This window comes from Sarcophilus harrisii, chromosome 4, assembly GCF_902635505.1.
Source record: "Sarcophilus harrisii chromosome 4, mSarHar1.11, whole genome shotgun sequence".
Taxonomy (NCBI): Eukaryota; Metazoa; Chordata; class Mammalia; order Dasyuromorphia; family Dasyuridae; genus Sarcophilus; species Sarcophilus harrisii.
The window spans coordinates 304649805-304675486 of record NC_045429.1 but is presented as its reverse complement, the minus strand read 5'-3'; the positions used below and the strand labels follow the sequence as shown (position 1 = coordinate 304675486).

Sequence of the window (25682 nt, the reverse complement as noted above, 5' to 3'; positions counted from 1 at the left end):
TTGTGCAAGACTCGCTGAAATCCTAGTTTACGGAAGCTGGTGGCGCCAAATGCTTCACCGGCCTTTTAATTTAGGACTTTAGGCCACTACAGGTCAGCAGCAACATAAAATATAAAAAAGTTTAATATATGCAATTAAGTGTTTTGTTGGAAATAAAAAGCCCTAGTCCTCGAGATAAAAAGGGCCTTAGTATCCCGGGCGTACCAAGATGAGTTCAAAATAGGTCCAGACCCCTCCCTCCCAAACAATTTACGGAAAAAGAAATAACTATCATATCTATAGATAAGGGAAGAGTTTATGCCCAAACGAGATGAGAGGATTACGAGAAACAAAACGATTTGGCTTAGTTTGTTTTGAGAAATGAAACTTTTATCAGAGAAACTTACTGTAAAAAATTTCCTCTTTCCTGTTTTCTTCTAATTTTGGCTGCATTAATTTTGTTTGAGCAAAAGCCCCTTAATTTCATATAATTAAAATCATTGATTTTGTTTCCATGATCCTCTCTAGCTCTTGTTTGGTCATTAATTCTTCGCTTGTCCATAGAGATGGCAATTAATTTTTTTTCTGTGATCCCCCAATTTTCTTATGATCGTACTTTTTATGTTTAACTCATGGATTTACTATGAGCTCATCTTGATATATGTATATGATGTTGGTCTATGCATAGTTTTGTGCTAAACGGCTTTCCAGTTTTCCCAGAAATTTTTGTCAACTGTTGAATTCTTAACCCAAAAATTTATATCTTTGGGTTTATCAAACAGTAGATTACAATGGTGATTTACTACTATATGTACTTGGTCTGTCTCACTGATCTGCCACTGTATTTCTTAACCAATCTTAGATTGTTTTGATAATTACTGCTTTGTAATACAATTTGAAATCTGAAACTGCTAAACTCTCCATAAATACTTAAAAAAAAAAACTGATTCCCATTGATAGTTTTGATCTTTTGATCTGCCAGATGAATTGTTACTATTTTTTCTGGTTCGTTAAAATAGTTCTTTGATAGGTTGATTGTTATGGCCAGAAAAGGTAAATTAACTTAGGTAGATTATAATTTTTATTAGACTGGCTCAGCCTAGCCATGAACAATTAATATTCTCCAATTTTTAAAATCTGATTTTATCTGTGTGAAATGGTTTATAATTGTGTCCATAAAGTCCCAGGTAGACTCCTAAGTTATTTTATATTGTCTGCAGTTATTTTAAATATCATTTCTCTTTCTATTTCTTGCTGCTGGGTTTTGTTTGTAGAATATAGAATTTTGAATGATTTGTTTGGGTTTATTTTATGTCCTGCAACTTTGCTGAAATTGTTAAGTGTTTTGATTATTTTTTCTAATTGTTTCTCTAAGTATACCATCACATCATCAGAAAAGAGTAATGGTTTTGTTTCCTCATTGCTTATATTTATGCCTTCAATTTCTCTTTCTTATTTTATTGCTATTGTTAGTATTTCTAATACAAAGTTGAATAACAGCAATGATAATGGATAGCCTTTTTCATCCTTAATCTCTAGAAGACTTCAGATTTATTGCCATTATAGTTAGTGCTTCATACTATTCATTCTATTGATTCTTGTACTTTCTATTATTTTTAATAGGAATGGGTATTGTGTTTTGTCAAAGGCTTTTTCTGAATTTATTGATAAAACCATATGATTTTTGTTGGTATTGTTACTGATACTTTCAATTATAATTATAGTTTTTCTAATATTGAACCATCCCTGAATTTCTGGTATAAATCCCACCTGGTCATAGTGTATGGTCTTTGTGATATATTGTTGTGGTCTTTTTCCTAGTGTTTTATTTAAAATTTTTGCATTGATACTCATTAATTGGTTTACAGTTTTCTTTCTTTGTTTTTGCTTTTCTTGGTTTAGGTATCAAAATCATCTTTATGTCATAAAAAGAATTTTGTGGGACTCCTTTACCTTTTTTTTTTTTTCAGATATCAGATATAGTATTAGGATTAATTGTTCCTCAAATGCTTGGTAGGATTCATTTATGAATCCATCTGGTGCTGAGGATTTTTTTAGGGAGCTCATTTATGATTTGTTTGATTTCTTTTTGTGATTAAGTATTTTATTTCTTCTTCTATTAATTTAGGCAGTTTATATATTTATAAATATCATTCATTTTACTTAAGTTGTCAGTTTACTAACATATAATTGGGGAAAATTGCTCCTCACAATTGCATTGATTTCATTTTCATTGGTGGTGCATTCACCCTTTTCATTTTTGACACTAGTATTCTATTTTTTTAAAAATCAAATTAACCAACGGTGTATCTATTTTATTGGCTTTTTCATAAAACCACGTTTTAGTTTTAATTATTAGCCAATTTTTTTTAACTTTAAATTTTATTAATCTTTCCTTTGATTTTTAGGATTTCCATTTTGGTGCTTAATTAGAAATTTAATATTTGTTGTTTTTCTATTTTTTAGTTGCCTATTTGATTCATTGATTTTCTCTCTTTTATTGGTATAAGAATTTAAAGATATAAAGTTTCTTCTAAGTACTTCCTCTCAGCAGAATTCCATATTCTTGCACCTAAGTCTGTTTTGCTTCTGATCACTACCTTTTATCTGCCCTACTTTTATCATTCACTCCCTTTCTCCTATTGCTTTGCCCTCCTACTGAAGTCAAGACCACCTGAGTTCAAATCTAAATTCAGATGTTTACTAGCTGTGTGATCCTGGGCAAATCACTTAACCTCTATTTGCCTCAGTTTTCTAAAATGTAAAATGTGGATAATAGTACCTCCCGCCTAAGGTTGTTATGAGAATCAAATGAAATATTTTGTAAAGTGTTTAGCACTGTGTCTGACACATGGTAGGTGCTATGTAAATGCTATAATTATTATTTTTATTCTTATATCTAGCATCTAGCAGAGTGCCTGGCATATAGTAGGTATTTAAAAATGCTTAATTGATTTAAAATGCTTAATGCTTTTGAAAATGAAAAATCAAAAGACAAATTTTACATTAATTTTTTATTTTGCTACTGAAACAAGTTTTAAATTTTAAGTTATCTTACAACACTTTCTTTGTTCTATACAGGGTTCAAAGTAGTGGACAATTATAAATTGAGAGAAGGGGAGTAAAGCATCATAGTTTTCGATGTGGGGGAAATAAATGAATAGGTGAAATGCAACAAATATTTCTAATATTAAAAACCATAATGTTCAGTTCTCATCTGTATTAAAGTCACTATAAGCTTAATTATAATTTAATGTTTAAGTTTAATGTGACTAAGGACCTCTTTTATTTCATATAGATTTAGTGCCTGTGAGAACTCCATCTGTGGGAAAAAAGAATTTCTCAGACTTTTGTTATGTGAGCCACCAAAGAATAAAAATTGTGTCTTAGTTCTCAAAAACACGCTAGTACTTTAAAGTTTCTTTAAAGACCAAAGATAGTTTCTTTAAAGGATCTTTGCTCTCAAGACATAATACTCCTTTCTCCCTTGTGCTGTAAACTTCTAAAATTTGTGATGACAAAAGGATAAACATTTCCTTGAGACCATTTTGATTCCAAATAAATGAAATTATGATTTCCTTTATTTTAATTTGTATAACTTGGACATTTTGGTTTGTATTCAGAAGATATATATTTGGAATCAAAGAAGTAAAGATTTCATAGATTATTTGATTAAGGTTTTCTTTAGGGGTATTTTAAAATCTTGCTCTATTGGTCTGGTCATTTTTCTTAAAATACCATTATCGTGCAAGTATATTCTTTGTTTAGAGAAAAAAATAGTTAAAATGTGGTTCTGCTTAGTTGAAATCGACACATTTCCACTCTGACAAGCTTGTTTCAGGAGATATAGTCGACTCTGTTTTCTAAGAAGGCAGACTTAAATCTGGCTTGGCTGATATTGCCTGGTCGAGCTTTTGAAGTGCCGCTTGGAAATGGGGATATTCATTTTTAACATGGTCGAGAATGCTGCCTATGAGGTTCATTCGGGTTTCCTGTTTCTGTCTTTCTTTCTGCAGAGATTGTATAGATCGGAACAAACATACATGCTTTCCTTCCTTTGTAGCCTGGAGATACTTAGCACGCTTCTGAAGCATTACAAGTTCTGTAAAGTTCTTAGAAAATAAAAGAGAGATATTAGACTACGAGTAAAATATAATACAACCTCAGCAAATGATCATCATGAGAAGACAATAGTTATAAGCAATAATCACTGAAAAATGGAATCTTTAGATAAAGGTGTATGTTGAAATATTCCCACAGATTAAGTAGTCAAGTAGATCTTGTCTAATTGTCTTAACTAGAATGAAAGAGGAATATAGCCCAAGTTCAAACCCGATTCATTGGAATCCAAGACAGGGGTGAAGAAAGTAGCAGAAGAAAGGAGGCAAAAGTCAAACTCATCAAGACAACCATAAATTTTTTTTCTGCAAATATTAGAAAAAATTAAAATGGCATTTTGAATTTGTTTTCCATTGTCATTTCAACTTCCTTTCACATCATCTATGTTGATGTCTCATTGTTTTCTGGTGGTGAAGCTGAACTCTTAAAAGCTATGCCAGAAGAATATGAGCTGTGGAAATACTTTCAATATGGCCTAGTGATAGTAAAATATGTCTGTGATTCAAGGACCAATTAGCCCATTATCCTAAGAATCACCAGTGTTTTAATCTGGTTAACAACAAAATTACCTGAAGTCTTCACCCTTCATAAATCTATTAACATTTGAAGGAATAAGGAAGGAGAAAGGAGAATAAGTTAACAGCTGGTTTCTACATAATGGTAACTGCCATTTTTCTTATATAAAAATAAATAGCCATTGACCAATCATTGGAAAAAATGCATTTAAAAAAATTTTAATAGCATGGGTCAATTTGCAGTGATTTAGTAATTGTTTTTTGGCTCATTCTCTTCATAACCATGTATTTTATCTTGAAAGCTGACCAAGGTTAGAGGTACCTTTGAGATCATAGGATAAAATGAAGCCAGCTGGTCCTGAACATAGCAGAATTATTTATTTGCCATAGAGTCACCAACATTAGGCTCAAACTAAGTTTGGAATGATCAAATGAAACAAACAGTTAAAGACAGAAAGATATTATTGCAGCTCCTCCAAGAGAACAAACTACAATTTGCCGACTGGAGAAATTTGTTGTATTCATTCCAGAAGGGAAACTCTGTTCTTGAAACATACAAATTAAAAGGAAGATCAAAGCAAGGAGAAGGTTAAGGTGGGAGAGGAAGATTTTCAACAAGGAACAAAAATGAGGCAATTAAAATTTTATTCTTAGTTTTGAGGGACTTAAACTATGACTTCCAGGATTCATTTTATAGTCTTTGGTTTGTGGTGTCTATAAGGTTTTCTTATGCTACATATGAAGATGTCTTCTGAAAATTTAATAACTGCAAGTATCATCCTCTGAGAATAAAAACAGCATTGATATTGTTTGAAAACACAGATACAAATATATTAATAATTAAGCTATTCTACCTTTTTGTTTGGATCTTTGTATATTCAAAAATAATTCCAAGGGGAAAAGCTGTAAGCACTGCCATTAGAGAGCCTCTGATATTTAGTTGTGAGAATAACAGCCTTTTGATATTGGCTATATTGCTGTCCTTCGGGAGGCTGTGTGAAGTCACTTCCCTCCAGAGTCAATTGGGTCTAGTGCTAAGCTACAAATCAGGATAACTATAGATGGCCCTGGAGGCAATGGGAGACTTTGGCCTTCTTTAAGCTAAAGAAGCAGAACTTTCAAGAAGATTCACGCTAATATTAATTGGATATATCCTAATATTGGTATAATTCTAATTGTTTCTCACTTTCTTTTGCTTTTAATCCATAAATCCAGCTGAAGACATCTATCCCTCTATCTCTAATTATGTAATTCAAAGATTAAGTATTCATTTTGTTCTAATGGTCTCCTTGCTCCTAGGATGATAAAGAAGTCTCTCTAAAACCTATATTAGTCTTTTTCCCAATCTAAATATTTTTTTCAATCAGCATTATTTTATTCTTATTTCCTCCTTCTCCTAATATATAATGAAAGGAAAACAACCATTAAAAACATGTATAGTTAAGAAAGACAAATTTCTACATTGCCATGTCCAAGAAATATCTCACAGTCTGTATTCTGAATCCTTCACCTCTCATAAAAAGTTGTATAGCTTGTTTCATCCCTGGTCTTCTGGCATCACATCATTATAATGATCAGAGTTCGTAATTCTTTCAAAGTGGTTTGCCTTTATTATATTGTTGTCATTATTCTCTTGGTAATTTTTTTTTTTTTTTTTTTGTTCTATTTACTTTACTCTGGATCAGTTTAAGTTTTCTCAGGTTTTTCTAGAACCATCTCCTTTATGTTTTCTTGCAACATAATAGTATTCCATCTCATTCATATACCATAAATTGTTCAGCCATTCTCCAACTGATAGGTACTCCCTCAAAACTCTCATTCTTTGCCACCTCAAAAAGAGCTAGAAATATTTTTGTACCTCCTTAAGAGTTTGTTCTGCTTAGGCCTAATTCTATCTTTTATTTATCTTCCCTTTAATTCCCTCTTTCTTCTCCTCTTTTCTTCCTATTTCCTTGTTGAGTAAAAGTACTTCTACATCCAACTGTGTGAGTATTTGTTCATTCTTTTACTTGGATGAGTGAGTTTCAAGTGTCAGTTGTTCCTCTCACCTGTTTCCACTTGTTTGTATTGAGGTCTACTTGCAAATTATCTATTTTATCCCTTTATGATGTTCTCTGTTTCTTCTTGACTATGAACTCTTCTCTATAGGTCTGACAATTTTTTCTGTCTGTGATCCCCCAATTTTTTTCTAGCTCCAGAAATGACTTTTTTTGTAATTTGATTGATATGACATTGAAAAAGTAGATTAATTTAGGCAGTATTGTCATTTTTATTATATTGGCTTGGCCTACCCATATGAAGTTCATATTTCTCCAATTCTTTAAATCTATCTTTGTATGAAAAGATTTCATAATTGTGTTTATATAATTTCCATATATGTGTTGACAAGTATACTCCCAAGTATTTTATACTTTCTTCAGCTATTTTTTCTATCTCTTCTTTTTTTCTTTTATTGATAATATATAGAAATGCTGATGAATTGTGTGTGTGTTTTTTTAATATCCTGCAATTTACTAGAGTTGTTAATTGTTTTGACTAGAAGTTTAGTTTACTCCATAGGTTCTCTAAGTATATCATCATATCATTTGCAAAAAGTGAGTTTTGTTTCCTTGCTATATGTCCTTAATATTTTTATTCTCTTATTGCTATGGAAAACAATTCTAATATGATACAAATAATAATGGACATCTTTGCTTCATCTTTAATCTTATTGGAAAGGCTTCTAGTTTATACCCCAATACAGATAATATTTGTTTTTGTTTTAGAAGACATACTACTTATGATTTTAAAATAAGCTCCATTTTTTCCTTTAGTGATTTGAATAATAATGATATTGAGTTTTGTCAAAATCTTTTTCTGCATATACTGATATAATCATATGATTTTTGTTGTTATTGGTTATTGATATGGTCAGGTATGCTTATAATTTTCCTAATATTGAACTAACCTTGCATTCCTGGTATAAATCCCATTTAGTCATAATATATGATCTTTCTGAGATATTGCTATAATTTCCTTGCTAGTATTTTATTTAATATTTTTGTATCAACATTAGGAAAATCAGTCTATATATATTTTTGTTCTTCCTGGTTTAGGTATCATCACCATATTTGTGTCATGAAAGAATTTGGTAAGACTCCTTTGCCTATTTTTAAAAACAATTTATAAATTAAATGTTCTTTCAATGTTTGATAAAATTCAATTGCAGATACATCTTGTATTTTTTTCCCCCTTAGGTAATTCATTTATGGATTGTTTAATTTCTTTTTCTAGATAGGGTTATTTAAATATTTTTCTTCCTCCTTGTTAATCTAGACAATTTAAATATTTAGAGATATCCTATTTAATTTAGATAGTTTTATTAGCATAAAATTGGGCAAACTAGATCCTAATAATTGTTTTAACTTCATCTTTATTGTGTATTCACCCTTTTAATTTTTGATACTAGTAATTAGTTTTTCTTCTTTCATTTTAAAAATTAAATTAGCCAATGGTTGATTCACTTTATCATTTATGTCACAAAATCATCACTTAGTTTTTTAAGTTTAATTCATTTTTTAACTTTCATTTTTGTTAATCTCTCCTTTGATTTTTGAGGATTTCTATTTGGGCATTTAATTGGGTATTTTTCATTTGTTGTTTTTCTAGGGTTTTTTTTACTTGCATGCCCAATTTATTGAACTGTTCTTTATCTTTTTTCTTTTTTTTGACATAAGCATTTAGAAATATGACATAAAATTTTCATTAATTCCTTTTTTTTTTTACATCCCATAAATTTTGGTATGTTGTTTCACTGTTGTCATTGTTTTTAATGAAACTGTTGATGGTTTCGATTATTTATTATTTGATCCATTCATTCTTTAGGATTGGATAATTTAATTTCCAATTAATTTTTAATCTATATTTCAAAAAGTATTTACTAAATGTATTTTTTTCCATCATGATTCAGAAAGGATGCATTTAATATTTTTGCTTTTCTACATTTATATGAGTTTTTATGCCCTAATTCTATCTTTTTTTAAAGATGCCACACAAAGCTTAGAAATAGGTATTTACTTTATATTCCCATTCAATATTATCTATAGTATCTAAGTTTCCTAAAAATTAGAAAAGAAGCAAGTAGCAATAGTGTGGCTCAGATACCAGGAACAGAACAGAGTTTCAGTTCCAGCTTCTAGCCCTATTATATTTGTGGGAAAATTCCATGTTTTTGAAGGAAATGCTTTGTATTGCTGCTGTAATATGCCACTTGGTAAATGTCTTGTCTTGAGTGAATTGCATCTTCTGGCCAATTGAAATAAAAGGCAGATGTATTATTGATAGGGACTCTGATGTATGGTTTTAGGAGATGGATCTAAAGAGTATCATTCCCCAGAAGACCCAACTGGCAAATGAAAGTTGGTAGAGAGAGTTCAGAGGGGGTACCACATATACAAAAGGGAAAGCTACAAAGCCATTTTAGTAAACTACTATATCAGCACCCCGACTGGATTGCATATTTGGAGGACTGAAATATCCTTTGACATCCTTCTGAGGCCTCAGTCAGCTTATTTGGAAATGCAAATCTTGTTGTGGACTCCCCCCACCTTTTATCTTTCCTAACTCACTGGGCACTGAGTTATCACATAATTATTCAGTTGGAGAAGACTTTGCTGCCAAATATAATAATTTGAATGAGTGGGAGAAACTGAATCTCTTCTCATTTTAAAATTCTTATAAATCACCCAGAATGTCCTTACTCTAATTGCCATGGTCAAGGGACCTAATTTATCTAGTAAGATGTTATCAAACAAAAGCTCATTAGCAATGCAGTATCTGGTAGCATTAATAGCCTAAAATACAGAGTTTGTGCTCTTAGTGCTCTGCGGCCTGGACGTAGCTCGGACACCCTGACCCCTTTCCCTCTGGGCTGGGGAGGGATTTAGCAGTTCTAATTTATGGAACTATACCAGTTCTATAAAACAATATAGAATTTTTAGATTCTGCTGTCTATTTGATTGAACAAAAGAATCTATTTACCTGTCTCTTAAGTTCTATGAGGTTACTGATAGTGGCGTCAAGTTGGTCAACCTCTTTCTGCAGGTGGGTAAGTTTTTTCTGCTTTTCTGCAAGAGAATCATTTAGGCATTTTTGAGTTTCTTCCATCTCAGAGATGCTTTGGTTGCAGTCTTCAGTAAACTATGAAAAAAAATGGATTCCAAGATTAAAACTATAAATAAAGATATTCTTTTGGTTCCTGCCAATTGTAAAAAGTCACAATAATTGATCAATAAATCAATTATCTATACTAAATATTAAGTATACAATATGTACCTGACATAGTGTATAAAGACCTTGATGGGAATATAAAATTCTAGGCATTGAGAATATAAAAGATGTATATTTTATCTGCCTCAGCTCCCAGGGAGACAAGATTTAAAAATGAAACACTGAGAAAACAAGAATAATGTTATTCTATAACATGCTAATGTAATAGAATGCAATACCTCAAAGGAAAGCAAGTTCCATGTAGGCTTGAATAAGCTGGAGAAAACTTCTTGGAGGACTTGGGATATACCATAAGAGAGGTTATCATATACATTTGTAATAACTACATTGACTCACAACATTCCCTGAGTGTGGCCAAACCAGCTTACAATGTGCTTGCGAAATATTTAACAAAATGTAAAAAAAAAGGAACAGAGATATATTAATAATTAGTTTTCTAAGTCAATATACAGCTTAAAGAAAAATCTTATGTGCAGTTTAATAGCCCCATTTCTATTTCAGTTTAATATTACTACTTTGAGGAATAAGTAAGAGTTTAGTAGATGAAGGAAGGAAGACAGATTTGTGCAGGAAGCAGTATAATGAAATAAGAAAACATGCTGTGGAGACCCAAATCCTATCTATATGTCAATGAGCAAATCACCCACTCTTTTATTCTAAATCCGTTTCTTAATCTGTAAAATGGGAATAACACAGTAACCTGCTGTATTTCTCAGAATTGTGGTGAGGGTCAAATGAGATAATAGATGTAAAGAGAGGACTTTCCAAAGCTTAAAGCTCCATTAAAAATGCCAGTTATCTTGGTATAAACATGGTGGCAGAAATACATATGGCACACATGGAGAATAGCAAGAAAACTGGACTGACCTGAAAAGAGCAACATTGTAGAGAAATTAGAAACAGGATTGGATGGACAGTAGAATTGGATCAGATATGGAAGACTTTGAAAACTAAAAGGAGTAGACTTTGAAAACTAAAAGGAGTCTGGGTTTGACAGGGAATTACTGCATGCTCTCCATTCAATTAATTCAACATGTATTCAAAGGAACAAGTGATGGGAAGGTATAATTAGAAAGGAGTAATAGTATGATGTAGCAGATCGAGCATTGGATTTGGAGTTGCTCTGAGCTTAAATCCTATTTCTGACACTAATTATAGGATTTTTGGGCAAGTTACTTAAATATATCCTATATATCCAATTTCTTAATTTTAAAATAGGTCTAATATAATCTTTAGTTCTTACCTTTTCAAATTGTTGTGAGGATCAAATGATATGAAATACTTTGCAAACCTTAAGATAGTCTATAAATGTCAATTGTTATTATTATGACATCATCCCTACCCTCATGTAATCTGATGAGAATAGTGGGAAATACAATCCTCAGGAATATGATGGTGGGAAATACAAAATTAGCAATTATAGTGGAATGAAAAGTATTAAAAGGTGTAACATATAAGAAAATTGCAAATTTAAAATGGGATCAGGCTATAAAGGACTTTAAAACCCAAAAAAGAGAGTTTTATGTGGAAATGGAGGTGAAATGAAAAAGCATTCCAAGTATAAATTAAACCAGTGAAAAAGCATAGAGAAGAAAAATCCTGTGTGAGGAACAAATAGGCCAGTAAACAGAAGGTAAGAGAAAGGGGAATAAGCATTTTTTAAGTGTCCACTAGGTGCCAGGCATGTGCTAAGCAGTTTACAAATATTATCCCATTTGATTTTCACAACAACTCAGGGAACTTAAATATGATTATTATTCTTATTTTATATTGGCCAGCTAAGTAGCCCTGTGGATACAGTGCTTGGCCTGGGGTCAGAAAGTCTCATCTTTATGAGTTTAAATCTGGCCTCAGACACTTAGTAATTTGTGTGCCCCTGGACAAGTCACTTAACCTTCTTTGCCTCAGTTTTCTCATTTCTAAAATGAGCTAGAGAAAGAAATATAAAACTTCTCCAGTATCTTTACCAAGAAAACCCCAAAAGGGGGAGGGGACCATAGGGTTGAATATGACTAAAACAACTGAACAACAACAAAGGTGAGGAAATGAGGCTATAAGGAAATGAGGAAATGCCCGAGATCACACAGTTAACAAGTGTCTGAGGTCAGATATGAATTATTTGTTCTTACTCCTCAGTGCACTATCCACTGAACCCTTCTCTCTGTTTAAAGGAGAATAAGAAAGGTAGAACGGGGTTTGATTGTAAAGGACTTTTTTATTTACTCCTGGGGGCAAGAGAAAGCCCCTGGGGTTTTTTGAGTGGAGGGTAGAAGGGGTGGTGGTGTGAATTTCTTTTTAGGAAAATCACTTAGTGGCTGAAGGGAAAATGGGTTAAACTGGAAAAAGAGTTGAGGCTGGCTATAAAATTAAAGAGCTAATACATCCCGGAGTTTGGCAAAAAGTAAGCATAATCTTAATGAAGTGGGTTGTGGTCCCTTTAAGAAACTAGTCCTTTCAGATTGATTTATTTCTTTCTGATTCCCAATCCCTCCTAGTTGATGCATTATCAATTCAAGAAGCTAGGACCTTTGATTCACAAATCCTGGTCAAAAGCACCCCATTGAATTCCAATAGGAGATTCAAGCTTGTCCCAGCCCCCCCATCTGGATCTGAGCCAACTTGGGACTCCGACCACGGGCCCCTTTAGTTAAATCTCTCATTATAAAAGAGCAAAGCTGGAGTCCTCTCTTTGCAGAAGGTCTAAACATGCCAGCACCATGCCTGGCACCAAGGACTTTCTGCCCACTGGAATACTGTTTCTGGTTCCCTCTTCTCTTTACTTAACACCTTTTACTAACTAGACTTTAACCTTACTTCCAAACCCCCTAATAAACCTCCTTTATCAATCTAGTTTTTCGGGTCTGTAAATTCCTTTACAGGGGACTCTTGCACCACCACTAGACCTCATTTAACTCTCCACCCTTGTGCCAAATCCAAAGGGGTTGCAGGGGAGCTCTATTTGACTCCCAAACCTGACACTAGACCTCATTTTCATTTGGGTACCCAAATCTAAACCTCATCATTAAGGTCTTAAAGTTATAGATAATTGAAATTAATGCATAAGTTTTAGCTAAAATTTATTAAACTGTCACATTTTTAAATGCTACTAGTTTCTTATCAAAGCAAAAGAGCCTCTGTGCAAATAATGGAATGCATCAATCAGCAAATGATACTTTTTTTTTTTAATGGAATAGACAAAGTCAGTACTCAAAAAATTACACTATCTTTCTCTTATCATAGAAGTCCCTGAAACTTTACTGTTATAATCTAACATCACAATTAGCATTTTTTACTTGTTTTTTCTTTCTGTTTGAGAAACATTCTGTTCTTAATTTGTAACATTAATATCAACTCTCTACGGTGACATAATTTCTAGAACTTCCCTGCTCAAAGGGCTATAAAACTGTGCATACACTTTAACCCAGCAGTACCACAACTAAGTCTGAATCCCCAAGAAATCAAAGAAAAAGGAAAAGGTTCTATAGGTACAAAACCATTTATAGCAACTCTTTTTGTGGTGACAAATAATTGGAAATTGAGGGGATGCTCATCAATTTTAGGGAATGGCTGAACAAATTGTGGTATAAGATTGTGAAGGAGTATTGGCTAAGAAATAGATTAGTTGATCAGTGGAACAGGTTAGGTTCGCAAGACAAAATAGTCAACTATAGCAATCTAGTGTTTGACAAACCCAAAGATCCTAACTTTTGGGATAAGAATTCATTATTTGACAAAAAACTGCTGGGATAATTGGAAATTAGAATGGCAGAAATTAGGCATGGACCCACAGTTAACACCGTATACCAAGATAAGATCAAAATGGGTCCATGATTTAGGCATAAAGAATGAGATTATAAATAAATTAGAGGAACATAGGATAGTTTATCTCTCAGACTTGTGGAGGAGGAAGAAATTTGTGATCAAAGATGAACTAGAGACCATTATTGATCACAAAATAGAAAATTTTGATTACATCAAATTAAAAAGCCTTTGTACAAACAAACAAATGCAAAAAAGATTAGAAGGGAAGCAACAAACTGGGAAAACATCTTCACAGTTAAAGGTTCTGATAAAGGCCTCATTTCTAAAATATATAGAGAATTGACTCTAATTTATAAGAAATCAAGCCATTCTCCAATTGATAAATGGTCAAAGGGTATGAACAGACAATTTTCAGATGATGAAATTGAAACTATTTCCATTCATATGAAAGAGTGTTCCAAATCACTATTGATCAGAGAAATGCAAATTAATACAACTCTGAGATACCACTATACACCTGTCAGATTGGCTAAGATGGCAGGAAAAAATAATGATGAATGTTGGAGGGGATGAGGGAAAACTGGGACATTGATGCATTGTTGGTGGAGTTGTGAACGAATCCAACCATTCTGGAGAGCAATCTGGAATTATGCCCAAAAAGTTTGATAACTTTTTTGTTTTTGTTTTTGATAACAGTTTGATAACTGTGCATACCTTTTGATCCAGCAGTGCTACTACTGGGTTTATACCCCAAAGAGATACTAAAGAAGGGAAAGGGACCTGTATGTGCCAAAATGTTTGTGGCAGCCCTGTTTGTAGTGGCTAGAAACTGAAAAATGAATGGATGCCCATCAATTGGAGAATGGTTGAGTAAATTGTGACATATGAATGTTATGGAATATTATTGTTCTGTAAAAAATGAGCAGCAGGATGAATACAGAGAGGCTTGGAGAGACTTATATGACCTGATGCTAAGTGAAATGAGCAGAACCAGGAGATCATTATATACTTCAACAATGATACTGTATGAGGATGTATTCTGATGGAAGTAGATTTCTTTGACAAAGAGAAGATCTAACTCAGTTTCAATTGATCAGTGATGGACAGAAGCAGCTACACCCAAAGAAAGAACACTGGGAAATGAATGTAAACTGTTTGCATTTTTGTTTTTCTTCCTGGGTTATTTCTACCTTCTGAATTCAATTCTCCCTGTGCAACAAGAGAACTGTTCAGTTCTGCACACATATATTGTATCTAGGATATACTTTAACCTATTTAACATGTATAGGACTGTTTGCCATATGGGGGAGGGGGTGGAGGGAGGGAGGGGAAAAATTGGAACAGAAGTGAGTACAAGGGATAATGTTGTAAAAAATTACCCTGGCATGGGTTCTGTCAATAAAAAGTTATTAATTAAAAAAAAAAAAAAGATGAAATGAAGGTTCTGAAAAGTTTAAGTAAAAATCCTTGACTTAAGAACCGGGACAATCTAGGTCAATAAAAACATTAAAATTTAAAATAAATAAATAGATAATAAAGTAGTTGATCAGTGGAATAAGTTAGATTCACAAACCACAATAATCAATGACTATAGTAATCTAGTGTTTGATAAACCCGAAGACCCCAGCTTCTAGGATAAGAACTCACTTTTTGACAAAAATTTCTGGGAAAATTGGAAAATAGTATGGCAGAAGTTAGGCACGGACCTATAGCACCTAACATCCTATACCAAGATAATATTGAAATGGGTTCATGATTTAAACAGGGTGACACTAAAAGCAAATTAAAAGAACAAAGAATAGTCTACCTCTCAGCTCTGTGGAGAAGGAAGGAATCTGTGGCCAAAGAACTAGGGTACATTGTAAAACGCAAAATGGATAATTTTGATTACATTATGTTAAATAGTTTTTGTACATACAAAACCAATGCAACCAAAATTAGAAGGGAAGCAATAAACTGGGAAAACATTTTTACATTCAAAGGTTCTGATAAAGGCCTCATTTCCAAAATATACAAATAACTGACTCAAATTTATAAGAATACAAGCCATTCTCCAATTGATAAATGGTCAAAGGATATGAACAGACAATTTTCAGATGAAGAAATTACAACCATCTATAGTCTTATGAAAAAATGCTCTAAATTACTAATGATCAGAGAAATGCAAATTAAGACTACTCTGAGGTACCAATATACATCTCTCAGATTGGCTAAGATGACAGGAAAAGATAATGATAAATGTTGGAGGGGATATGGGAAACTGGGACACTAATGCATTGTTGTGTTAAATGACCCAACTATTTTGGAGAGCAATCTGGAATTATGCCCAACGGGCTATAAAACCGAGCATACCCTTTGATCCAGCAGTGTCTCTACTGGGTCTGTATTCTGATGAGATCATAAAAAAGGAAAAAGGATTTATATATGCAAACCTATATGCTCATCAGTTGAAAAATGGCTGAATAAGTTGTGATATATAAATGTAATGGAATAATATCATTCTATAACAAGTGATTATAGGATGATTTGAGAGAAGCCTGGTAAGACTTACATGAACTAATGCTAAGTGAAATGAGCAGAACCAAGAGAACATTGTACATGGGAACAGCAAGAGTATGTGATGATCAATTATGTTCGACATGGCTCTTTTAAACAATGAGGTAACTCAGGCCAGTTCCAATGGTCTTGTGAAGAAGAGAGCCATCTACACCCAGAAAGAGTACTGTGGGAATTGAGTGTTGTTTCATAATGTTATGCCACAGTTCTCTTTAACTGTTCTGACTCGGTTTCTCTGAACTAGTTTCCTTTGTCTCAGTTCCTTAAAACTGTAAAAACCCCTTCTGGTCCATTAAGATTGGGAACCGTTTACTCTAAGGTTATAAATTGTTAGCAAGATAAATGAGAGCAGACCTGCTGACTTTTCCCTTTCCTCAAGAATTTACAATATCCCTCAAGACCTCACTGACATCTTTATCTCTGTGTATTCAGACATCCTGTCTCTTGGCTTTTAGGATTTATTGTCTCCCCCCATTCTGACAGAAGTTTTCCCAGCCTTCTTACCCTTCTTTGTTTCTAGGGGGTATTTAAGAAGCTGGGTTTCTCCTATTCATTGCTGGAGGCTGGCTACTGGCTATAACAGTCTCCTCCAGCCCTGGGACCAACATGGATTCCTTGGTCCCAGTATATCTTTATCTGACTGGATAATTTGAGACGAGAGTACTGTCCAGTCAATTATACTCTCCAATTAATAAAATATTGAAAACTCTCTGATCTCTCTCCTGCCTCAGTTTCTCCGGCATTTCAATAACAAAATATTTTCACACTTTTTATTGTTGTTTGCTTGCTTCTTGTTTTCTTTCTCATTTTTCCCTATTTGATCTGATTTTTCTTGTGCAGCAATAAATATGGAAATATAGAAGAATTGCACACATTTAATTGAATTATATATTGAATTACTTGTTGTCTAGGGAAGGAGGTAGAGGGAAAGGAAGAAAGAAAAATTTGGAACACAAGATTTTGTATGGGTGAATGTTGATAACTATCTTTTCATGTATTTTGAAAATAAGAAGCTATTATTTAAAAAAAAAAGAAAAATTATCATATAATTTAAATGTGATTAAAAGCAACATCCAGAATCTTGCCTGATCCCCAATAACTTTCTAGGAATGATGGAGATGGCTATAAAGTATCTGGAGAGTTCCTCCAGCTACTGGACTTACTCAAATCATTCTTGTTTTGGTTTACCACACCTATGATTTATGATGTGTCCACTCATCCTTGTGTTTGAGGTTCTTCTGTGTTTTGACTTGTGTGATTCTAATATTTCCTCTGCTGGGCATCCTTGTCTAAATCCTGTATAACATAAAACTTTCAGAGGCTGGGCAAGAGGGAGCCATACCTCTTTACTAGTTCACTTTTCTCTACTAAATAAACTAATAAATTTCTCTCTAAAATTATTTCTGATTTTGGGATCTGTTTTCAAGAAGAATTCCCAGCAAATGAATTAATGAGTATGATTATGTTATGCCAAAGTTTCCTTTTAATGGAGTGACCAGTTCCTCCAATTGTCCTATTTCGTTATTCTGCCTTAGGTTATAACTGTCCCCTCTTAATGTTTGAGATAAAGGTTTTATAGACATTCCTTAATGTTTGACAAGATAAAGGTTTATCCATTTTAGATGTCATTAGAATATCAGTAATCTCCCTCTATTAGGTTATTCCCACCTAGTACCTCCATTATGTCATTGTTCTTGTTATTTCATTAAAAGCTCACTGCTGCCCCGATACTCAGGGCTAGATTCTTTGAGATGATAGATAGTCTCGTCTAGCCCTGGGATCAACATGGATCCATTGGTCCCAGTATTTCTCTCCATTTAATAAACTATTGAATTGGTCTCTAATCTCTGTCTTGCTCAGTTTCTTTGGCATTACAATTACTTTAATAGAATTAAACTTTAATATAATTCATGGCTATTATTACTTTTGCAACTTTTCTTTCATCTTGTCAGACTGCTTGCTAAAAAGATTGGTAGCCAGAAGATTCAGTGGATGGAGTGCTGGTCTTGAGTCAGGAAGAGCTGAGTTCAAATCCAATCTTAAACATTTACTAGTTGTGTGATCTTTGGCAAGTCACTTAATCCTGTTTGCCTCAGTTTCCTCATCTATAAAATGATCTGGAGAAGGAAATGGAAAACCACTCCAATATCTTTATCAAGAAAATCCCAAATAGGGTCATGAAGTCTCAGACAGAATGAAACAATGACAAAAACCTCTTCTTGCATCTTGCCAGATTGCTTTCTAAAACGGTTATATTACTTTGCAACTAAACCAGTAATGAAAATACTTATCCCCAAACCCCCCAAAGCCTTTACATATCTTTGACAATTTGATGGGCGATGAAGGGATGTGAAACTGTGTTCCCTTTAAAATTATCACTCTGAAACTGTGTTCCCTTTTCATCTGTAAAATTAACACTCTGAAACTCTGTCCCCTTTGATTCCTCACCCCCAGACTCCAGAGAGTCTATGAGAACATATCCTCCTGACTGGCCCTTTCTAAGGCAAATCACCCCCATTGATAGCTTGATAGCCAGATCCCCATTCAAATTCTTTTGGGACACCTAGGCCGATTGATTAAGCATCTAGACCTGGAGACTGGCTTTCTTTTCAACATGAAACCTGAGCCTCAAGATTCCTTTTTAAAGGGCAATTTCTAAACTCATTCTTTGCAGAATGTCTAAAGTAGGCCCTGCCTGCTTGTGGACACATTCTCTTCTCAGTGCTCACCTCATTTCTTTAACAGTACTTGCCTCTGAGTAAGTCAGGCTTTCTAGTAAAGCTGGCTTCCTATCCAACAATAAACCTCCATTTTTGCCATTAATATTTCAGGTTCGTGAATTGTTTCACGAAGAACCTGCTCCTCCATTCAAAAGGGATTTCCACAATTCTCTGCACTGCCACACTTACTTCATCAGGTATAAGGTAGTTTTAATTATTTAATTAATTTTACTTAAATTTAATTAATTTATTTAATTTTATTATTTAAGTAAAGGTGTTTTAATTTGTATCTCTTTAATTATTAGTGAGCCTCACATTATTTCTAATGTTATCTTTTGATCTCTGTTAACCAGGGATTGATTGTTATCTTCGAATATTTTTAATAGCTTCCTAGAAATTTTAAGTAGTGAATTTTTAATTTGGCAGACATAAACATTTTCGCTAGTATTTCAGTTTTCTTTAGATTATATTATTTTTTGTTGCAAAGAAATGTTTTATTTTTAAGTAATCAATCGAATGGTATAATGGATAGAGTGGTAGACTTAGAGTAAGGAAAATCAGACTTGAATTTATTAAATCCTGCCTCTCATTCTTATTAGCTGTGTCCCTGAACAAATCTATTAACTTTCTCAGTTTTTTCATTTATAAAATGAGGGTAATAATAGTAATACCTACCTCACAGGTTATTGTGAGAATCAAATCAAATTTACATATAAATGCTTTACAAATCTTAGAACACTAATATATAAATATTAGCTATTATCATTAAATTTTTTGGGTCCTAAGAATTGCTTTTACAAAATAAATTGGACTTCTGCAAATGATTCTTCTCAAAATAATCCTGCCAAACAAAACAAACAAAAAGTCAAGCCTAAAACAAAGTGAATGTGATCAACTTTGTAAACAAAGTTCTACAAATTAAACTATTGTTTCCTAAGACTAGAGACACAGAGTCTGTCATCAGGCTCATACTTGAAGCCTTTCCAGCTTGGCAGGGCCAGCTGGAACTTGAGTGAGGACTCAAAAGTCACCTTCATGCCACAATAAAGCATCACAATAGGAATTTAGCAGAAGAGATTAAGCCAATGTCATATAAAATTAAAATATTTGTTTTTCTTCTTTCTTTTAGTTGCAGTGCTTACCCACCTTCTGAGTTTCTCTGATTTTCTTCCTAAGCTCCATTTGTTGGTGGTGAAAATTAGTTCTAGTAAGTGCTTTCTTGTCGATTTTGTTTTGACCTTCTCCTCGAGTCACAAAGGAGTCTCTGGAAATGACGGCTGCTTCCATTTCTCGAATCATTTTTTCTTGCTGCTTCTTCAATTGTGCAAGTTTAACCTGAGGTTATGTGAAGAGAGACAACTAGAATTTAAAAATATGATATGATTATATAGAACCAAGTAAAATACACATGGTTCCAGGTTCTATGGTTATAGCAGCCTGAATTTTTCATTTTCCAGTTCATCCTTGTATTAAAAATTATACTCTGAACAAGGTGCACTTTTTCTTATGTTTAAAAAAAACCCTTAGGAAATTAATGTAAAATAACAACTTATTAACATGAAGAGAAATCAGTAAAGGTAGCTGAGTAATATGAAAAATCTTTTTTGGATTATGAAACAGCATTCACACTCCTTTAACCCCATTAAGAATAATGAAGGGGTAAAAGAATAACGACAAAAGATTTCAAAATAGAAATGCAGACATACACAAATAGAAAAAACTTGAGCTCTATTGGCTGCTACCTTCAGACCAATATAGGTCTGATAACCCCAACAAATCCCCCCACCCCAAAGAAGACAATAGCTGACTCAGGCTTATCTTTTCCCTACCTCTGCCAGAAGCACAGGAGGGGGTTCTCCGAAAGCCCCATTTGCTATGGAAAAGATTCCAAGTATAAGCTAGTTTCCCTCATAGGAGAAATGTTAAAGACACTTGAGCATCTTTTTACACATGATCAGGAATTAGGAAGCATTAAATGCTTCATAATGAAGTATTAAAAACAATAACTACCACAAACAAACTCAGAAGAAAGACACTTTCTGGGGAGGAGGAATATGGGATGGATCTGAAGTTAAGGAGGGAAAACTTGACCTTTGCTAAAAAGTGGGAAAATGGAAGGATGTTGCACAGAGAAAAGGCAAGGAAGGGAAGGGGAAAGGATAAGTGTCCTTTTAGAACTGAAAAACAAATCTGAAGCTCTCTTTCTCCAAAAATAGGGACCCAAGTGCTCTAAAGAAGCAGCAGCTACTTGTCCTCTAAGGAATGAAATAGTAGAGGCCAAGAAGCTATCAGGAAGAATAATGATTTTCAGTGTTTTTTTGTTCAGCAAATTCCTTTCAATAATAACAACAAAACTGTGTTCTGAATCCCCTGGGTAATTTAATATGTTCATCTTATTCTGCAATTATTTACTGCTTAAGGTACTATTAAAGGATTTTTAGTGTAAAAGAGTTTCCTTGGACTATTGTTGGCCTTTGTACTAAATGGGACAGCTAGTGATTCAATAGAGCAAGTACCAGGTGGGGAGTCAGGAAAATCTCAGCTCAAATGTGGCTTTTGGCACCAGGAGAAGTTACCTCTGTTTACCTGACTTTCCTTGTCCAGCAACGTAGTGAGCAGTACATAAATGTTAGATAATAATGTTCTTATTGTATTAAATGGAAATCACTGAAATAAAAGATACTGGGAGAGAGTCAGAACAAGTTCTGAAGGGTGATTGGTGATTCTCTTCCCAGGAGGATTGATGCAGCAATTTTTTGAGTTGATAATAAGGATAAGTCTGTTGTGTCTCAGGCCATGTTTCCAATACACAACAGGGAACCTTCAAAGATTTATCAAGACAGTTGGCAACTACTCCCTCCTGGTGATCCATGAAACTACCAGAAGAAACCAGAAAATTATTAATGATATCTATGAAGTCTGGAATAAGAAACTGAAAATTCCAGATCTCAGAAGACAAAATCCAAGAAAGAAGTAATAAAATCTGTGATTTCAAAAACAAATGCCTACTGTTTAGTCAATGAGTGAGAGAACTGAGGGATCCTTCTGTTAGAAGGGCATAAATTTGGCCTCATGATTATTGCTGAAATTTAGGATGAATAAGAGATTCATAAATAGAACACAGCTCAAAAGAAACAAGATAAATAAAGGGGAGATGAACTGTAGATTGAAGTTTATATTTATGTAAAGAAATAAAAGAATCAGAGGAGAAGCACAGTAGAAGACATTTATATCAAAATCAATGGAGACAGAAACAGAAATGATTTTGACAATCAATCAACAAGTAATTATTGAACATTTACTAAATAAAATAGTCCTTGACCTCAAATTATTTACATTCTACTGAACATGATGCTGTTTGAGTGGTTTAGATTAGTGGCTATAAGAGAGTTGTTAAGAATCCCCTTTAAATCAGCCACAGATTTTAGGAGTGAAAAAATTCACTCATTCACAAATTATTAGTTGCAAAATGAAAGTTTATTGTTAAATAGAAATCAGTTTACCAAGAGACTGACTTCTATAGTGACAGATCTATTGGAAGATGGAGTTTTGCACTGAGAATGCAATTCTCAGTGGACAGAAAGTCCTGGCAGCTGACTGAGCTACCGAGGTCCATCTGCAAAAGACCTTTGTTGAAAGAAGCTATTATATTGGGTCTTAGTGGGGGCTGGGATAGCTCAAGTTGGCTCATCTACAAGTTTCAGCTTGAGCTAGAATTTGAATAAAATTGAATGAGTATCTTTAATTCAATAGGGTTGGAATTCTTTTGCTCAGGACTGAACCAACCTCACCTAGATAATAGAATGGAACTGTCTTGTTTCTCTCAGGCAGGGTCCCTCACTGAGGCAAAGTTGAAGATTTTCTCCTTCAAGGAGTTTTAGAGTTTTGAGGTCCCTTCTTCAAACAGAGATAACATATGCATACACATATATAATCAAAACAATATACACATAAGATAATTTGGGGGAAAAGCATTAAGAGTTGATAAAACCAAGAAAACTCTCATGTACAAAGTGAACTTTAAAGAAAACAAGGGATTCTAATAGGCAGAAGGAATAGAAAGGACATCCAAACATTAAAGCTAATTTGGCTAGACAAGAGTTCATAAAGAGGAGTAAAATGTGATGTCATTGTAAAGATAGTTTGGAAGAAGGTTAAGAAAGTTTTACAAAACCAAAGGAGTTTACATTTGACCCTAGACATAATATAGAATTTGTTGAGTAGGTATGTGATATGGCAGCCATTGGAGTATACTACCTAGGCAGAAAGAGGAAGTAGATGAAAAAGTAATCAGGAAAAAGATCAAGAGACATCAGTTATTCTGGCCCTGAAGCTCCCTGCCAAAAGCAGAATAACTTTCTAACTTGATTTAATGGTCATTTTTTATCTTTCAAAAAATGGAGCAAGCAATTAAGCAGTAAGTCTATACTGGATCTTATTCTTATTAACAGGAAGGAACTGATTGCTAGAATAGAAATGATGAGATCCTTGTATAGAACTGATCACTGCCTCTTGGGATTTGTAACAGAGAAGAGGAGAGGAGAGGAAAGGCAGCTATGGTCCTACATTTTGAAAAAGAGAGATTTCAAAAGATTCACATAGGATCCAGTGGACTAAAATTCTATTTGGGAAGTCAGTTCAGGATAAATGGGAAATTCAAGAATGAAATTACAAAGATACAAAGAAAACAACTACAGCAGAGGGAAAAAAATGAAAGTTGTTTGAAGAAAACAATATAGATGCACAAGGAACTTACACAGTGTTTAGAATGTGTTTCTAAACAATGTTAATTAAAAATATATATATATATATATACATATATATGAAGAAAATAGAACCAAGAGCATTAATAAAGACTGAACATTAGTATGGTATTATACAAATAATGTTAGATGTGTTAGAGCACAGAATGTACTGAGACTGGGAACTAAGGACAAAAAAGGACCCACCCCTTAATTATATTAGCAGGAACAATCAATAATCAAACATTTATTATGCACCAAATATGTACCAGCTTTGTCCAGCACAGGTGATAGGAAGGGAAAAGTGAAACAGATTCTGCTCTCTAATGAGACAGATAGATACAGATATGAAAAATAAAACACGTGATTTGGATAGAGATAAAGGCATCAGAAGATAGGAGGGAGGAAGATTAGTTAGGCTTCATAGTTTTTTTAATTTTTTGGTTTTTTGGGGTTTTTTATTTGTTCGTTTGTTTTGCTGAGGCATTTGGGGTTTAAATGACTTGCCCAGAGTTCAGATTTTAACTCAGGTCCTCCTGACTTCAGGGCTGGTGCTCTAAACACTGTGCCACCCAGCTGCTCCTGATTTTAAAGGAAATCAGGAATTATAAGAGAGAGAAAAGCAAGGAGTGAAGATATAATAAGCATAAAACAGCCAGCTAGTATCAAGGCAAGATAACCACTTTGGTTTAACCACAGAATGTCTGGAGATATGCACACACATATATAGATAGATATGTATGTGTAAAAGCTTTTTTTTTTTTTTTTTTTTTTTTTTTTTTTTTTTTTGAGTAGGGGGAGGTTATAAAGGCAACCATGGGAAGGGAACAAGCATTTATTAATACCTACTATGCCAGTTACTGTGCTAAGCACTTAAGCATATATTATCTTATTTGAACCTCACAACATCTCTGAGAAGTAGTTTATGTTACTACCTCCATTTTACAATTGAGAAAAGCAAGGCAGACAGAGGTTTCCCAGGGTCACATTGTGTCTGAAATTTAACTTGAATGCAGGTCTTCCTGAGTTTCAGACCAAGGAAGGAAAGGGAAGGGAAATATTCCATCCACTGCTACCCATGTGACAAGACCACTGTCTTGGGTGAATAGGATAGTGATACTAAAAAAGAAGGCAAAGTTACTCATGTCTTATTTTGTTTCTGTTTTCTCTCTGCCTTGAGAATGAAAGGTCAAAAAACAGCTAGCAGGGAATGGAATCCTAAAGTAATAAGACATCTGGTCCAAATTAACCACTTTATAAGGTACTGACATGCCTAGCACATAGTAGGCATCTAATAAATGATTTTTAGTCACTGCCAGTTGAAATGTCAAAGAAAATGAGAGCAGTATCACAAAGTTGGAATGGAATGAATAACCTCCCAGTTTTTTAAAAAGAGAAAAAAAATCTGTACACTAAAGGACAGGAATCTTGACCAAAAGTCCTAGAAAGGGAGCAAAGAAATCCTTCAAAGGAGCTTTTTTTTTTTTTTTTTTTTTTTTTTTTTTTTTTTTTAAGAGTTATGAGAGCCCCTGGGTGGCATAGTGAATAGAGTGCCAGAATTTGAGTTCAAATGTGACTTCACTTAATAGCTGTATGACTCCAAGTAACATAACCCTATTTACCTCAGTCTCCTCATCAGCAAAATAAGCTGGAGAAGAAAATGGCAAATCATTCCAGTATCTTTGCCAAGAAAATAACAAATGGAATCATGAAGAGTTGGACATGACTGAAAAACGACTGAACAAGAGTTAATTGTTTTTATTATAGCCTTTTATTTACAAAACATATGCATGGGGAACTTTTCAATATTGACCATTGCAAAACTTTCTGTTCCAACTTTTTTCCTCTTTCACCCTACCCCCTTCCTAGATGGCAGGTAGACCAATACATGCTAAATATATTAAAGTATATGTTAAATACCATATATGTATACATATTTATACAGTTATTTCAACAAGAGTTATAATGACAAGAACAAAAATAAATAGAATAAGATTGGAAGGAATCACTGAATAAAATCT

General features: G+C 33.6%; 1 protein-coding gene and 1 long non-coding RNA gene across 3 annotated transcripts in view; one reads left to right on the top strand and one right to left on the bottom strand.

Moving 5' to 3' along the window:
* Window positions 1-12: 12 nt before the first annotated feature.
* Window positions 13-20127, top strand: LOC116423246. Of its 2 annotated transcripts, none has more exons than XR_004233779.1 (3): window positions 13-92; window positions 19031-19123; window positions 20049-20127. It is a non-coding gene; the product is annotated as an uncharacterized LOC116423246 (long non-coding RNA). The 2 variants fall into 2 exon arrangements; XR_004233778.1 differs by having other exon boundaries at window positions 19031-19116; window positions 20049-20125.
* The window catches only part of CCDC40 (coiled-coil domain containing 40), a 92013-nt gene continuing 69315 nt past the window's right edge, over window positions 2985-25682 (bottom strand). The window contains exons 18-20 of the mRNA XM_031965586.1: window positions 20066-20254; window positions 9633-9791; window positions 2985-4091 (exon numbers count right to left, since the gene is read on the bottom strand). Of these exons, the coding sequence (XP_031821446.1) occupies window positions 3843-4091; window positions 9633-9791; window positions 20066-20254 (597 nt within the window). The 3' untranslated portion in view covers window positions 2985-3842. The remainder of the gene's footprint in view (window positions 4092-9632; window positions 9792-20065; window positions 20255-25682) is intronic.